At 52.8% G+C, this 15,118-nt stretch overlaps 1 protein-coding gene across 1 annotated transcript; it reads left to right on the forward strand.

Moving 5' to 3' along the window:
• Positions 1-369: 369 nt before the first annotated feature.
• On the forward strand, positions 370-10,227 carry LOC149856902 (BPI fold-containing family B member 4-like). The gene is made up of 17 exons (XM_090064859.1): positions 370-465; positions 1,316-1,439; positions 1,869-2,064; positions 2,197-2,580; positions 3,403-3,507; positions 3,721-3,864; positions 4,222-4,282; positions 4,795-4,855; positions 5,329-5,420; positions 5,902-6,222; positions 6,490-6,543; positions 7,134-7,304; positions 7,556-7,623; positions 7,778-7,820; positions 8,792-8,855; positions 9,252-9,328; positions 9,901-10,227. Exons 2-17 carry the CDS (start codon positions 1,331-1,333, stop codon positions 9,922-9,924), a joined length of 1,974 nt encoding a protein of 657 aa, XP_089920985.1. The 5' UTR covers positions 370-465; positions 1,316-1,330; the 3' UTR covers positions 9,925-10,227.
• Positions 10,228-15,118: the final 4,891 nt, after the last annotated feature.

Here is a 15,118-nt window from a genome sequence, read left to right on the forward strand (position 1 = left end):
TGCAACGTGCCGGCCACGTGGGCCCACGTCCGCCGGCGCCTGAGCAGGGAGCGGTCCGTCGCAGCTGGCTGGCCCCGCCAGGCCTGGGGAGCTTTGCATTAGCGCGCTGGGATGTTGGGTAACAGCACTGGCTGCCACCAAGCAATGAACCCGCAGTGTATGCGATACCTACCTATTGCTTAACAGCTCTCCCAGATGTACAAAAAATTATTTATATTGGAATATGTCAAAACCACAAACTTATTTTTTTTTACTCAGCCCATTATCCCAGCTTTTATACTTTAGGCTCCTTTCCTCTCCCAGCACCTGGCTTTCACTATAAAAGACCTGCCTTTCCTATAGGATCAAGCAGAGCGGACACAGCAGAGAGGAGCCGGGGGTCAGAGGCAGCTACAAACCTCTAGCTGCCCAAGACCCGCATCCAGCAAGAAGACCAGCATCCCTTCAACCGCAGCAGAAGTCCAGGTAACAACAGGACAGGCGGTGTAACCGAGCACATTTAGTTTTGGGGGAGCCCAGCTACCAAAAGGTTTACTTTTACTGCTGAGACCTGTGATACCATTGGTGTTTGTGAAGTGCTTGCCATTGATATTTAAACCTCTTTTTCCAAAATCTTGCTGTCATGTTTTGATTTTAAAAAGATACCAGACAATTATGATTAGCAACAGAGCTGGGTGAGCGAGGGCTGCTTTGATGGCTACGCAGTGAACAAAGCAAACAAATAATGAAGCAATTTGGTTTGAACCGAAACGGGAAGGTTTTTTTAAATATTTCAACAAAATGAAAAAATGTCTTTTGGGTCAACTCCAAATGCTTTGGAATAACCGCCTATGAAATGTGTGGCTTGGTTTTTCAGCTAGCTTTACCTCTCCAAACCATTTGGTGTTTTTTTCTCTTTATCAAGAAAGTAGGTCAAAAGAATGGCTCTTCTGAACAAAAGTCAAGATGGCTTGACTTTGAAACAAAATAGGCAGCGCCGAGAAGGCTTTATGTTTGCCAATGTCAGAATGAGACGATTTGACATGTGTGCAATTCTCTCTGTTTTTGTACGCCAAGACAATCTCAGTAAAAAATTGTGCATGGCTCTAGTGTCTCCAAAACTCCGTTTTTCAGTGAATTTGAATTTCAGTGAAAAGCAATTGCCCCGTTGTAACTGAGAGAGCCCTTCCCCTGTGGTCGGCGGGACCGGAGTAGGTCCTGAGGCTGCTTCTCCATTTCTCTGTCCTGAATTTTCTTTGGATGCCTTGGCCTCTGCTCGGTGCCTCTTCTCTCTCTCGTGACGCGCCACGTTGCTAACTGGTGATGTTCCCGGCAGGCAGCAGGCACCGCCATGCCCACGCTGGGGGGCCTCGCCTTCTTGTGTGGTTTGCTGACGCCAGCTGTCGGCCTTTTGCCAACCGATGCCGTCCTCAGGGTCAATAAAGGGGTACTAAGCAATGGTAAGTTGAACTGCATGCCCTCCTAGATTGGAAAATAGGAACAATGGTCAACAGACGTGTTGAAGGCCTGGTCCGGTGCAAGTTCTTGGCCATGTGCAATATATGTATTCTACTTAAAAAGGCTTGCCTCATATGTAGAGTATCTAGATAGGGTGTGATAAGTCCAGGCAGCCTTTGCTGTCATTCTCTGGAGAGAGCAGGACTGGGTGGAAATAACAATGGTTGCAGCGGGTAGAAGCCATACCGTGCTGTCGGTGATGGGCGAAGCGAGCCCCTTAACGACTCGTGCTTGCTGCTCCAGGGTCTGGTGCAGGGCTGGGACTCCAGAGACCCGAGGGGGCTGTCCCCATTACTGAGATAAAGTGGCCAAAGCACACAAGAGAAGCAGGCTCTCCTCGGCCGTGTGCTTACCATATGCAATCTTTTCAGCTGTGGAAGACTCGCTGGCGCAAGGCAGCGCCCTCCAAGGTGCGCTCCGAGAAGTACCCCTGGGCAACGGTGGTCCAAGCACAGGAGGAGGAGGAGGAGGAGGCCTGCTCGGCGGCGTCCTTGGGGGCGGTGGTGGCAGAGGCCTACTTGGAGGTGTCACCGGTGGTTTACTTGATGCTGGCGGCGGTGGTGGTGGGTTACTTGGGGTGGCCAGCAGCTTGCTTGGTCTTGGTGGTGGCGGTGGCGGCGGTCATGGTGGTGGCCTGCTTGGTGGTGGCCTGGCTGATGGGGTGACTGGCAGCTTGCTTGGTGACGGTGGTGGTGGCAGTGGGTTAGTTGGTGGGGTGACCAGCGGCTTGCATGGTGATGGTGGTGGTGGCGGTCGTGGTAGTGGCTTGCTTGCTGGGGTGACTGCTGGCTTGGTTGGTGGCAGTGGTGGTGGGGGTCTGCCTGGCAGTGGTGGTGATGCTTACGGTGGAAGCCCTGTGAGCCACGCTGGTCAAGACCTACCGGGTGGCAGTGTTCCCGGAGGAAGCGTCCCCAATGGCGTTGCTGGAGGACTGCTAGGACAAGGAGGTCTGCTTGGCACTGCAGGTATCCTTGGTGGCGGCCAAGGTGGTCTGCTGGGGAATGGAGGCCTGCTCGGTGGTGGAGGCGTGCTCGGGATCCTCGGAGAAGGAGGTTTGCTCAGCACAGTCCAGGGGCTTACAGGGTAAGGAAAGCTCTTAATAGTCTCTGCACAGAGGTTGCTCCGGGATCGCTGCACAGCCCCAGGCATAACCCAGAGGGGAGCTTTGTCTGGCTCACAGATTTGCTTTAAAGCTGCAAGCTCCCTAGCATCAGAAAGCAGGCTAGAAATCCCCCGGACTCCTGGTTCTGGAAGGAGGAAAGCTAGCGATCCTGTCCTGTATAGATCAGGGCAAACAGCACTGCTTCGGAGCACTGCATTGGCTCTACCAGCTGAAGCAGGCAAAAATCAATGTTTCCGTTGAATTATCCACCTGTGTGTGAGGTCCCTGTGCATGGTTTTTTCCTTGCCCGCTGTATCACTGACCAAAAATACACAGGAACAAGCAATAAAACCGAGGCCAGGACGAAGCACAGGTATTGTTGCAGTTTGAAAATAGGAAGCCATCGGCTATAGTCATATCGGGGCTGAAAGACCCTGTGTTAGCACTGGACACTGGGAACCAGTGGGGAGAATCTGGTTGCTCCCGGTCCTGTCTACATGGGTCTGGAGTCCCTTTCACGGCAGTGCTTTGGAACCGATTTCAAGTCGCTGAGCCCTGGAGCGGGCTCTGGTGTAATCCCGTGTTTGTGGAGGATGCCCGGCTGCCGTGCAGAACGATGCATCTTTCATCGCAGGTTCTGCAGCCTTTGTGCGTGATCAGGCCGACAGCGTCTCAGGCCCCTTGCTGGCCCGGTGTTTTGTGCCCGTCCTGCACACGTGGCACTTCCGTGCCAGGGTCTCCGTGCTGAGACTCGTGGCTCCCGAGCTTTCGGCCCCCTCCCTATGGATGTTTGTGTCTTGCAGGTTACGAATTGTGGAGCTCACCCTCCCCAAGGTGTCCCTGAGGCTGCTCCCTGGCATTGGCGTCCATCTGAACTTGTTCACCAGAGTAGCCCTCAATGGAAAGAGGTAAGCGGAGCATCCTCTGGAAAGTGCCCGACTTGGGGCAGGCCACCAGGCAAGCTGCCAGATCGGGACCGTCTCCAACCATTGCATGGCCCGCTTTGGGGGTTGTCTCCCATAATTAAAATGGGGGGGCGGGGGGGTGAATGCTTGCATTACTGTGAGGAGACACAGGAGGACGTTGTGGATCCTGATGTTGCCCCTTTCCCCTTTGCGCAGTCTCCTAGGCTTCCTTGACATCGCTGTGGAGGTGAACATCACGGCCAGGGTCCGGCTGACGATGGATGGCACAGGCTACCCCAAACTGCGGGTAGAAAACTGCGATGCCCTCCTCAGTAATATTAAAGTCAGACTCCTCCGAGGGTAAGAGCACGTTAAACGGACCATCGTGCTGATCACATTATGAACCTTTCTGCTCTTTAGTCCCAGAGTTTCACACCGCATGCACTAAAACTGCTTTTTGCATGCGTGTCGGGATTTTCATGTATAATCATGGCAGTTTTGGGAACCGTGCATGCTTATGGCTAGTGGGCATATCTGAGGACTTTGTTTTACTGTTGGTTGGCATCCTCCTTATAGCACAGTTGCAGTCCTTGAACACTGGGCACTTATCTGGAGTCGTGCATCTAAACGATGCATAACGTGTACGAGCGCCCTGATGGAGCCGTCCGCCAAGGCGTTTTGTTTCTCAATGACTTCTCCTGTTTTACTTTTTCTCAGCTTGCTCCCCATTGTGGATAACCTGTTGGCACGGGTCCTGAACGGACTCCTTCCTGGCCTGGTAAGTCAGAGAAGAGATCCTGGTAGGGCTTCGTGTAGCCCAAGCCATGCACTATTAGAAGACACTATTGGAAGATTTTAAACAAGAAAATGTTTCAGTCTGTCCCAAAACTAAACTGCCCGTTTGAAGATCTTCAAGCACAGACAAAAGTAACTCTGTCCTAAATGCGCCTGTTCTTTCTCCGTGCGACTACCACTAGCCTTAACCAAAGAGAGAGCAATGGGTTATAAAGAGAGAGCGGTTCAGGTCATAACGTTTTGTTCCAGCTGCAGATCTCACGTGCCCTCGGGCTGGGATCTCAGTCCAGCCCCTTCTGAAGACAGATGCTGGTAGTGGCAAATCATGGGAGTGCAATAGGGTTAGGCCAGGTCATACTCGGTGAGGATCTGGACCAGGCAACCTGCTGAAGTGTCGGGATCCCTTGGAGAAAATGGCATTTTAATGCATTGCTCCCCCTTCTCATGTCCGACCCAGAGTTTGAACTCCCCTGATTCGAACTTTACCTCTTGCAGCTCTGCCCCATTGTCGATGTTGCCCTGGGACTCGTCAACGATCAGCTGGGTCTCGTGAACTGTAAGTTTTCATGACTAATCTCAAGCTGTTCCCACTCCCCGAGTGTCCTCTCGGGAGATGGAGGGAGGAATTGGATAGAAGTTCTCCAACGCAGAAGGAGTAGTTATAAACCAGGTTTCCACGCCCACAGGCACAGGAGACGTAGTGAAGGCGTTAAGTTGAGAAGGAAGATGTAGGTTGGGTATCAGGACAAATTTGCTGAGGGCAAGGGTGGTGAAGCACTGGGGCAGATTGCCTGGAGAGGCTTGGAGTCACCATCACTGGCAGTTTTTCACATCCAGGTTATAAGAAACATTTGTCCGGGATGGTTTAGACAGGGATGGTCTTGCCTTGAGCAGGGGCTGGATTAGAAGGGACCTTGTCTCGGTTCTTCCCCGATTCTGTGACCTTAGTAGGAGAAAAAAGTGCGAGTGCATAGGACTTCTCTCCAAGCCTGAATGAGGATCACTGCTGCTGCTTCTCTTTCAATCTAGCCCTGGTGCCACTGGGTGTACTGGGAAGTGTGCAGTACACCGTATCGAGCCTTCCGCTAGTAACTGGCAAGTTCCTTGAAGTAGATTTAAATGTAAGTCCTGCCCTTCTCGCTTGCACGCAAGGGCTCTGTGGTTGCACGCGGCCGCGGTGAAGGGTCCTGGTCCCGTTCAAGCAGTGTTTTCTCGGGGAGTCTCTGGAGGTCAGCGGACCTGAGCAGGGCGTCGAGGGGAGCAGCTGATCATGATGTGAAAAGCTCCCTCTGACATCCGTGAAATTTGGCCTTTGGTGCCCTTTGTGCGGTGATCCTGCTGCTTTGGAAAACCCGACCCCAGAGCTGGACCTGGCTCGGTGTCTGCCCCCGCAACAACACTCTCTGTTTGCTCTCTACAAAACTGGGAAAAGAGCTGCCCGCCAGATTCTGGCCTGGGTTTGTTACCTGCTTATGTCCTTCTGATCGTATTTACTGGTACTTCCTAATCAAGTGGACTTAAAATTAGCATTAAAAGGGCAAAATGCCATGGAGATCTTGCGTAACCATTCCTGGAGGTTTTACCTTTCTCTTGTGGTTTCAGACTGTGGTCGGGAGTGTTGGAGGAGGCCTCCTTGACTACCCCCTGGGCAAGCCAGAAGCTGTCCCTATGCCGCCTAGGGTACCGATGGCACCGGGGGTACTGATGGCACCGGGAGTACCAATGGCACCAGGGGTACCGATGGCACCGGGGGTACCGATGGCACCGGGAGTACCAATGGCACCAGGGGTACCGATGCCAGCACTGCCGCCAATGGAAGATAAGACCTCCTCCCAGCTTGGCCTCTCCGTAAACTTCCTTAGCTCCGTGATAGCTGTCCTGCAGAAACAAGGGGCTCTAGATATCGACATCTCAGATGGGATGGTGAGTGGGAATCCAGCCCAGGGGGGAGATGCTCCCTGCTTTGTGTGGCTGTTTGGAAAACATACAGCTGCAAGTACAACAGTTGGAGCATTTTAGCAGCTCGTGACTAATTACAAGGTGTGCTGCTTGCTTAGGAAGAGGAGCGAAAGATGCTGCAAGACATGCTTAGAGCTTCAGATGCGAAGGAAGAGATGCACGCTGCTTGGGTAGGACAGCGGGAGCCATTGCACACATTTCATTGAATTTTTTCCTTCTCATTTGTAACAGTTTCCTGAGCTCCCTCCATTAACGACATCGACTCTTGGAGCGTTGATTCCTGCGGTTAGTGAGTTCTGTCTTTATTTTACGCTGCAAATGCTCCAGGGATAAGAGCCATAAAAGTATCCAGAGGCACAAATCCCCTCCCTTTTTCTTCTGCTCTTGTTGAAGACAAGCCCGTTGCAGTTAATGAACAGAATCCCATTGAGTGAAATGAGCTTGGCATTGGGCCCAATGTGCCAAAACGCAGCAGGGCCTGATCCCGATTTATGATGCAGCCCTTTGGGCTCTTCTGGTACCGTGTCCCAGTCCTCCGGTCAGGATGAGATGCACAACACTGAGCCTCCAGCTCGAGGCAGAATATTCCCTGGGTCTGTTTTGCTTCAATGCTACGGCAGTTGTGCTGTTTAAATCAATGGGCTTATTCTGCTGTAGAAGTAGCACGAGGCATCGTCAGGAAAGCTACCGGTGATGGGGAAGGAAGATGCCTCATGCTGGAAAGCGGAGCCGACTCCCAATCCATCGCAGCATTGCACCTATGTATGAAGGCTGTTTGAGCTGTGATCTGTTTGCCGTTGCCGGCTATTCCGAATTGATCCTGGGTTGGGTGTACAAAGCTGAGACTCGACAACTGTGTCTCCCACTGTCTGCAGGTTTTTCAGAAGTACCCCGACTCCCGGGCACTGCTGCTGAAGGTCATGGTCCCTGACGTTCCCACGGTGACTTTGGCCAAAGATAAAGGCTTGATACACCTCATCGCGACTGCCGAAGTGATGGTTGCCCAACCCAGCGATGCCTACAAGACCCTCTGCCGGCTCAATATTGTACGTACCGGGAAGTGGCCAAAGCCCCGCTGCGGAAACCTCCTCTGCAGTCGCACCATTGCTGTCAGCAAACGATTATTTTAGGAACAGATGCTTCCCCCTGCTTCATCTCCCCGTGGCATCCTCAGGGGAGGACGTGCAGAAAGTCTCTGCTTCAGACTTGAGCTGAGAGGCTGCGTTCAGCCGTCACGAGGGAGCTCGGGGAAGAGCTGACTTCTTCGGCTTGACCGGCTTTTGCTCTCCAATTGCAGGATGCTTCTCTGGTGGCCTGGTTCTCCGTGGAAGACAACAAGCTGAAGATCAGCGTCAGCCTCGACAAGTAGGAAGTCTCTTCTCATCGTTCCTTCACCTGATCCGCAGCAGTGGGCAGGGACGGGGCGGGCGGTGGTGTCCTGGGTGTCCTTTTATCTGCTAGCTGCAGAGACCTCTGCAAATCTGGAGCGTCCGACCCGACTTCTTTCCTTTTCCCGCAGGACTCGTCTCTCCTTGGCTTCCTCCACCCTTGGCAATTTTGATGTAAGGATACAGGATGGGTGCATATTTCCTTCAGGAAGCGGAGTGCCTCTGCATAGTGGAGCTGGAGACATAAGGGCTGGGTGCAGCGTGCTGTGCCTGTTGTTTTTTAACACATTTTTCTTGCCCCTGGAGATGGATGTATTCACATGGGATGCTCTGCGGGCAATCTTCCCGCGAGCCATTGTAAATCTGTGCATTTAAAAATGGCTGTGAGAAAAGTGAGAACGGTCCCTGTGATTGAGGTGGGGATAGACTGGGATAGTGAAGTCTTTTTATTACAGAGAAATGCATGGAAAGCAAAGCAGCCCATACTGAGCTGCAGCTAGACTGTCTCCGGCACCTGGGGTCTCTATCCTGCACTTGATTTTTCAGGGTAGACGTATCCTCCCCCACTGAAATTCCCAGAAGCTTTTTGGTCACTAGTATTCATTGCACAGTGGAAAATGCTCTCTGTTAGCAGGGATTGCTTGGTCGTCTGGACTTCTTTGCCTTGGTTTTCCATTCTTGCACCTTTCGCTATAGCAGAACGAGGCTCTGAACTCCACACATTATGCCTAAAGCATCCTGGTACATATATCTAGCAGCTTTCCCAGTGATGGGAAGATGCCTCATGCTGTTAGGCTGGGGAGAAGAAGAATTCAGGAGAAGTCTCAGGGTCCGCACTTAGTCGAACAGGCAGCTACATTTGTTTGATTTGTTTGGCCTCCAGAGGAGGTTCCTTTTGCAGATAGACATGATAAAGCTCGGGCTGGGAATTGATGCACGGCATGGCATTCAATCTGGGTGCAAAAGCAGAGGCTGCACTCGGCTCCTGAGAGATGAGCTCGAGTACCTGGCTCTGGGGAAGGAGCGGACTCCAGATGTAGTGGTCATCAGAGAAGCAGCAATCCCTCCATATCACTGCCAGCAGCACCTGGCCCATGGCATAGTGAACAAACCACGTTGACGCAATCACTTCTCTCCTCCCACAGATCTCACTTCTGGACGTGCTGGTTGGCAAGATTTTTGATGTCGCCTTCCTGCCAGCGATGAATAGTAAGGACCTCTTTCTTGTCCGTACCTCAGTTATTCTGCGCTAGAGCGTGCCTGGTGCAGTCCCCTCTTCGTGTGTTCACCTTCCACGAGCTCTCTGCAGTCGGACCTACTGGAGCAAATCTGCTCTCTGCAGGGGAGAGGGGTTGCGGGGGGTTGCATGTCCGTCAGGGGAGGAAATCACTCCTGAAACACAGAGTACGCCGCCTCACACAGCTGACTCCGGGCGTGTGTTTTGATGACAGCCCTTTCATCCCAGGGGGATGTTTCGGGGGCGCGAGCAGAAGCTGCATGGGACGTAGCTGAAGTAGACGTGGGGCCAGCCAAGGGCAGGGTGGAGGGATGCTCCCGTTTCCTGCCACCCGAAGTGCTGACGCCGACTCTTGCTCTTCCTTGCAGGCGTGCTGGGAGCAGGTGTCCCGCTCCCCAAGCTGCTCAACATTGACTTCAACAACGCTGATATCGATGTCATTGAAGTAAGTGTGACCAGCCTGGGCTGCATCTTCCTGGGGCACGTCACTGGTCCTCGGACTCCCAGGGAGAAAGGCTCTGCGGGCATGTGTGTTTTGGTTATAATGCAACATTGGAGCAGGGAGGACAAGGTGTTTCCAAAGCTGCTTCCCCCTTGGTTGGGTTTAGCCTATTTTAGTGGTCAATTTGAGACATGGGAGGGGTCTACATTGCTCCTGATCTCTGTGCAAAACCCAGGGGTAAGGCCAGGAGCCCCGCTGCGGTCTCCTGTCTCCTGTTCCCTAGCATCCAGAGACAGAAACCTCTGCTCGCTGCCTCGTGCCCGTGCTTGGCATGAACGGGGTGGGCAGGGACTTGCCCCTTGGCACCATGCCGTGCACCGTGGAAGCAACACAAATCCCTCCTAAGACGTGCACCATGGACCTCAGTTAGACTTGTACCTTCACGTCCACCCGCAGCGTTTCCTGTCACTGGGATCCACTGGCAAAGGAACAGACCCCTGCGTTCGCTCGAACGACCAGGTGTTTTCTTTTGCTTCAAGGCCTGAGTTCGATGCTCTGATTATCTGTTTTGCTAGGATCTGCTTGTGTTATCTGCGTGAGCCCGTGAAGCCAGACTGGGAAAGAGTCCTGTGGATTTATCCCTCTCCCGCTTGGAAGAGAGAAGCGAAGTCCAGTCCGGAGCGGGTCCCCTTCATACCCAGCGCGTTGGAACGAGACCTTAGCTCTCCCGTAGAACAGCTCTGTCCCGTCGACTGCTTTAATCAAACATAGCTTGTCTGCTTGGGGCCGTGGAGCTCTGCACCCGTTTGCCGCAGCTTGTGATTGTCAGGAACATTTTGGTTCAGAAAAATGCTCGTATTTTTTTTTTTGGAATCCCGTGCTCCTATTTTAATAAAAAAAAGATCCTGTTTTCTCTGCATTGAGACTGGGTGCTGTCGAGTCTCTGGAGCTGGAGCAGTCCCCACCCCTGCCAGGCTCCATTTGCACTGCAGGCTGGCCTTGCGCATTTGAGGGCAGCTGGCAAACCCATCAAAGTACCGAACCGCACGCTGGGCAGGGTGTACCACATTGAAGACCCGGTGCTTTGCCCACCACTGCCCACGTCTATCAAATACCTGGCACAAGGCATAGCAGCAGGATTACCTGCAAGGTCTTGCATGTCATCCGTAATGTTGTGTTCCTTCTTGAGGGCCTGCTCTGAAGTTAATGGGCGTCTTTCCCTTGTGTTCAAGGGGCTTTGATCAGCTGCCCCAGCTGTTTAATGGATCCCCAGTCTGTTCCAGGAGGAAGAGCTCCCCCGGAGCCATGCTCGTCTGGGATTAATTTGGAAGAGGGTTTACTTTGGAGCTGGGATTACTTTGGAACAAGAGCAGCTCCTTTGTCTCACCTGTACAAGAAATGACATTAGGCAACCCTCCTTCCCCGCTTAAAAATCATAATCTGCCCATTCCATATAAAATCCACTTCATGAGATACCCAAAGTGGCACTAAGTTTGGGGCACATTTCTGGCAGAAAGAGGCAAGGTTGCAGCTCGAGTTGGCAAGTGCGCGGTGATTTGCTTGTAGGCTGGAGATGCGATTACAGCCCTTGGGCTCATCGTGGTATTACCTATCCTAAGCTCTGTCGGGTTTCTATTTCTGGAAGGATGTGCCGAGAATGCGAGAGGCCTGCCAAGCTCACTTTAGGTGAAATCCTGCACGGTGAAAGCCAGAGGCATTGGAGTAATTTGTCCGGTGAGGACAAATCCTGCGTGAACTGTGCAGCATCGGTGTGCAGCCACTCTTCCCGGAGGTGGGCTGTCGGCTCCAGCAGTGAATCTGCTGATTCTCCAGGTGCTTTAAAGTCAGGATGAAAGGGGGGGGTCTGAGAAGCAGGGAGGGGGATTGGGTTGTGTCATAGGTCATGTCCCCCCAACCCCCAAGTTATTTTCACTGCCCTCCACTGGACTTTCTCCAGTGTGTCCACATCCTTTCTGTAGGGGGGAGCCCACAGCTGGACACAGGACTCCAGATGTGGCCTCCCCCATGCTGAATAGAGGGGCAGCATCACTGCCCTCGATCTGCTGGCAACGCTCCTCCCAGTGCAGCCCAGGATGCCATTAGCCTTCGTGGCAACAAGGACACACTGCCGGCTCCTGTCCATCTTCTTGTCCCCTGTCCCCCCAGGTCCTTTTCTGCAGAGCTGCTGCCTAGCCCGTACTGGAGCAGGGGATCGCTCCCTCCTAAGCGCAGGACTTTGCACTTGTCCTTGTTGAACCTCAGGAGATTTCTTTTGGCCCAATCCATCCAGCTCACTCTGAATCCTAGCCCTGCCCTCCCACGAGGACACTCTGAATCGCTGCACAGGTGAGGAACGAAGCAGCATGGGGTGGCCGCAGCCTGCACGCCCCATGCACGCAGCCCTGGGCTCTTGCACTGAGCTGGCGCCGGGTCCGAGCTTGCACACTGCTGCGGCTGCCAGCCGCTGGGATAAGCGCAGCATTGATGATGCTAACGATATTACCACCGAAGCCTGTGCTCCTGCAGGAGACTTCAGGCCTCTGAGCACTTGCAGGTGGGCAGCATGAATCTGGGCGAGGCAGTTGGCTTGGCTGGCTGTCTCCGTCTCACGGCTGGCTGCTTTGCACTAACGTTGCATCAGCTAGTTGACCTGTGCGTAAAGCAAGAGTGACACCTAGTAGCTGTCGGGCTGCATTGCGAATGGGGGGCAATTCAGATTTGTATTTGGACAGGGATGATCCTGCTTCAGGCAGGGGGCTTGGCTAGGTGCCTTCCAGCCCCATTTTGCTATGATTCTCTGCGGGCTGCATTGCCTCGTCTGTGGGTCCCCATACTGCCTAACCGTGCCCACCTGAGACTATCCCTGGGGGAGGAAGAGGAGCAGCCCCAGCCACGTGCAATCACGTGAGTTCTCTGCACCTGGCTCAGGGTTAGCTGTGTGGCAGAAAGCCACCTTGGTTTCTCCCCAAAATCTCTGCCCTGTGACTATGTGATTAGAGGGGCCAGCACAGAGGAGTCACACCTCAGCCTGTGTCTTTAGGGAACCTGAGCTGGCTGCAGTCCTGAGGGGGGGAACCTGCTCCCTCTGCCCACATGACTGGCATCAGCCACCTGGGTGGGGGGCATCTACCTGGGGGGCTGGGATCTGCCTGGCAACTAGTGATGTATTTCAAATTGGTTGGCCGACAGCCAGCTGGGGCTGACCTCCCCTGGCCCAGGTGAACGAGGTCACAGGGGCTGTATAGGTTGAGGGGGGAGGAGGTGCTCTCTCTCTTCGGCCATGAGGTGAGGCAGCAGCCATGCGGGGGAGACGGAGGGGCCTTGCCATCGGGACCCAGCTCTCTCGCTCGCCCCAGGACTCCAGAGGGGAAACTCAACCAGCCTCTGGAAGATGCTTGTGAGTAAGCTACTCAATCTACTCACATAGGACCTCAGGAGCCCATTTTGTTGCTGTGGTTTTGCAAAATAGCTGGAAATATTCAGGTTTGGTTTTTTTAAATGAAAAAAGCAAATTTCCCCAAACATGCTGGGAGGGGAAAACCAGGTGCAAATGAAGTGAAAAGTTTTCCTCCAGTGTTTTCATTGAGGAAAACCCTTAGTGCTTGTGAGCCCGGCCCTTGAGGTGATTGTTGCATGAGTGTCTTTCAGCATCTGATACCCCATTTGCTTCACTTTTTTCTTGAAGCTGGAAAATGCTGTGTCTGGCTGTGCAATGTGACTGCAGTGACTGCTGGAGTTGGATGCTCTATAAGCAGGTGAAGGTGAGAAGAAATACTAGGGGGCAGGGCAGAAGGAAGGGGATAGGGGCTAATAGGAGAGAAGGCGCTAAATGTGCTACCATCACCCTGGAGCAGTGACTTCCAGTCTGCAGCTCACCAAGCCCCCGATCACTTCCCAACGACTCCATGCCTAGCTCCCCCGGCTCTTGTCAGAGGTGCAAGGAAGAGGCTCAGAGCGTCTCTGCCCACCCGGGCTCAGGGGAGCCTTGCAAGGGAGCACCCGCGCCTCCACCCCCAGTAAAGCCACGCCACGTCTTAGTGCCGTGCGAACTATTTGTGATCGTACAAATTGGCTAACAATTCACTGTGCCTAAAATGTCACCCATGGCACTACAGAAAACTCTGAAATCCTTTTACACACCATGCAACCCAGCCTGGCTCTTGATTTAGACCAACATCCAGGGTCCAGGTCACATCTGCAGACCTCCAGGGCAGCTTGAATCTGCAACACGTAGACAGGAGGAGGGAAGGGAGCTGGTATGTGCTAAGACTGAAGCAAGCCAAGGAAGCAGTTGAGGGGTTGTGAAGCCTTGGAGTATGCAGTCTGCATTGTTCCCGTGCCTGAGATGGGAGTAGGAAATGTTCTGCTAGTTGCTTATTCAAACACAATTTCCCTGAATGTAAAAAAACCCCAAGACCAGCTTCTCATACTCTCCTGAAACGTGATCAGTCACCCACACGGGGCACTGCACATGCAGTATTTACCTAACCCCGAGTGCTTTTGTCCCACAGGTATCAAGGCACTTCATAACTGGAGCTTGCCGGGAAATGAATTCCTACCTGACAAGAATGTCCCACATGTCAGACAATGAATTGTTTTTGCCCTGAATCCAGACAGACCTTGAAATCTCTAAATATTTCATGGGATGAATTGTTCTGAAATGTTTCGATCTTGGAGCATTAAAATGACTTGTGCAGAGAGGCTGAGGGAACTGGGTTTATTGAGTCTGGAGAAGAGGAGACGGAAGGGGGTTGAATAGCAGCCTCCACCTCCCTGCAGGGTGGGTGAAAGAGGATGGAGCTGAACTGGTCTCAGTGGGGGCAGATGGCAGAAGGAGCAATGGGCTCAAGCTGCAGCCAGGGAAGTTGAGGCTGGATAGTAGGAAAAACCTCTCACTAGGAGGGTGGTGAAGCACTGGAAGGGGTCACCCAGGGAGGTGGGGGAGTCTCCATCCTTGGAGGTGTTTAAGACCCAGGTAGATGAAGCCTTGGCTGGGATGATGCAGTTGGGGCTGGTCCTGCTTTGAGCTGGACTAGATATGACTACCTGAGGTCCCTTCCAACCCTCATTTTCTATTATTTGGATAGTATTAAAGTCTATTAGAAAGAACCGATTGCAGTAGATGATGTTAAACAACCTGCATCCTATTAATAGAACACTTGGTATATCTTTAACATCGTATAATTTGCCATTAATATAATACAAAATGAAAGAAAAGCCATTACTATAATACAAAATGGAGGAAACTTGGAAACCAAACCAAACAAGGTAAACTAGTTGGGGTGCATCAAAAGGAGAGATGTGGCACGCACACCACCGTTGCAGTTTCATCATCTGCACTTTTTGCTGTTGAAAACTGTCAGACCCAGCACGCTCGTGTGGATTTCTTTGAAACAGGGTTGTCTGGGGAAAGCAGGCCAGCCGTTTGTGATGGAGAGGAGCATGCTTATCCTCACTGCGCAGATGCACCCGTCTTAACTTATACAGCCCCTGTGACCTCATTCACCTGGTCCAATGGAGGCCAGCACCTGGTGGCTGTCATCCAACCAATTTGAAATACACCACTAGTTGCCGGGCAGACTCCAGCCCCCCAGGTAGATGCCCCTCACCCAGGTAGGTGATACCAGTCACGCAGGCAGAGAGACCAGGCTTTCCCCCTCCCTTAGGACTGGAGCCAGCTCAGGTTACCTAAAGAGAGAGGGTAAAGGTGTGTCTCCTCTGCTGGGCCCATCCTCATCACATTGTCACCAAGCAGAGATTTGGGGAGAAACTCAAGGTGGCTTCCTGCCGGCT

Source organism: Crocodylus siamensis, chromosome 10, assembly GCF_052110815.1.
Source record: "Crocodylus siamensis isolate JL-2025a chromosome 10, ASM5211081v1, whole genome shotgun sequence".
Classification (NCBI taxonomy): domain Eukaryota; kingdom Metazoa; phylum Chordata; order Crocodylia; family Crocodylidae; genus Crocodylus; species Crocodylus siamensis.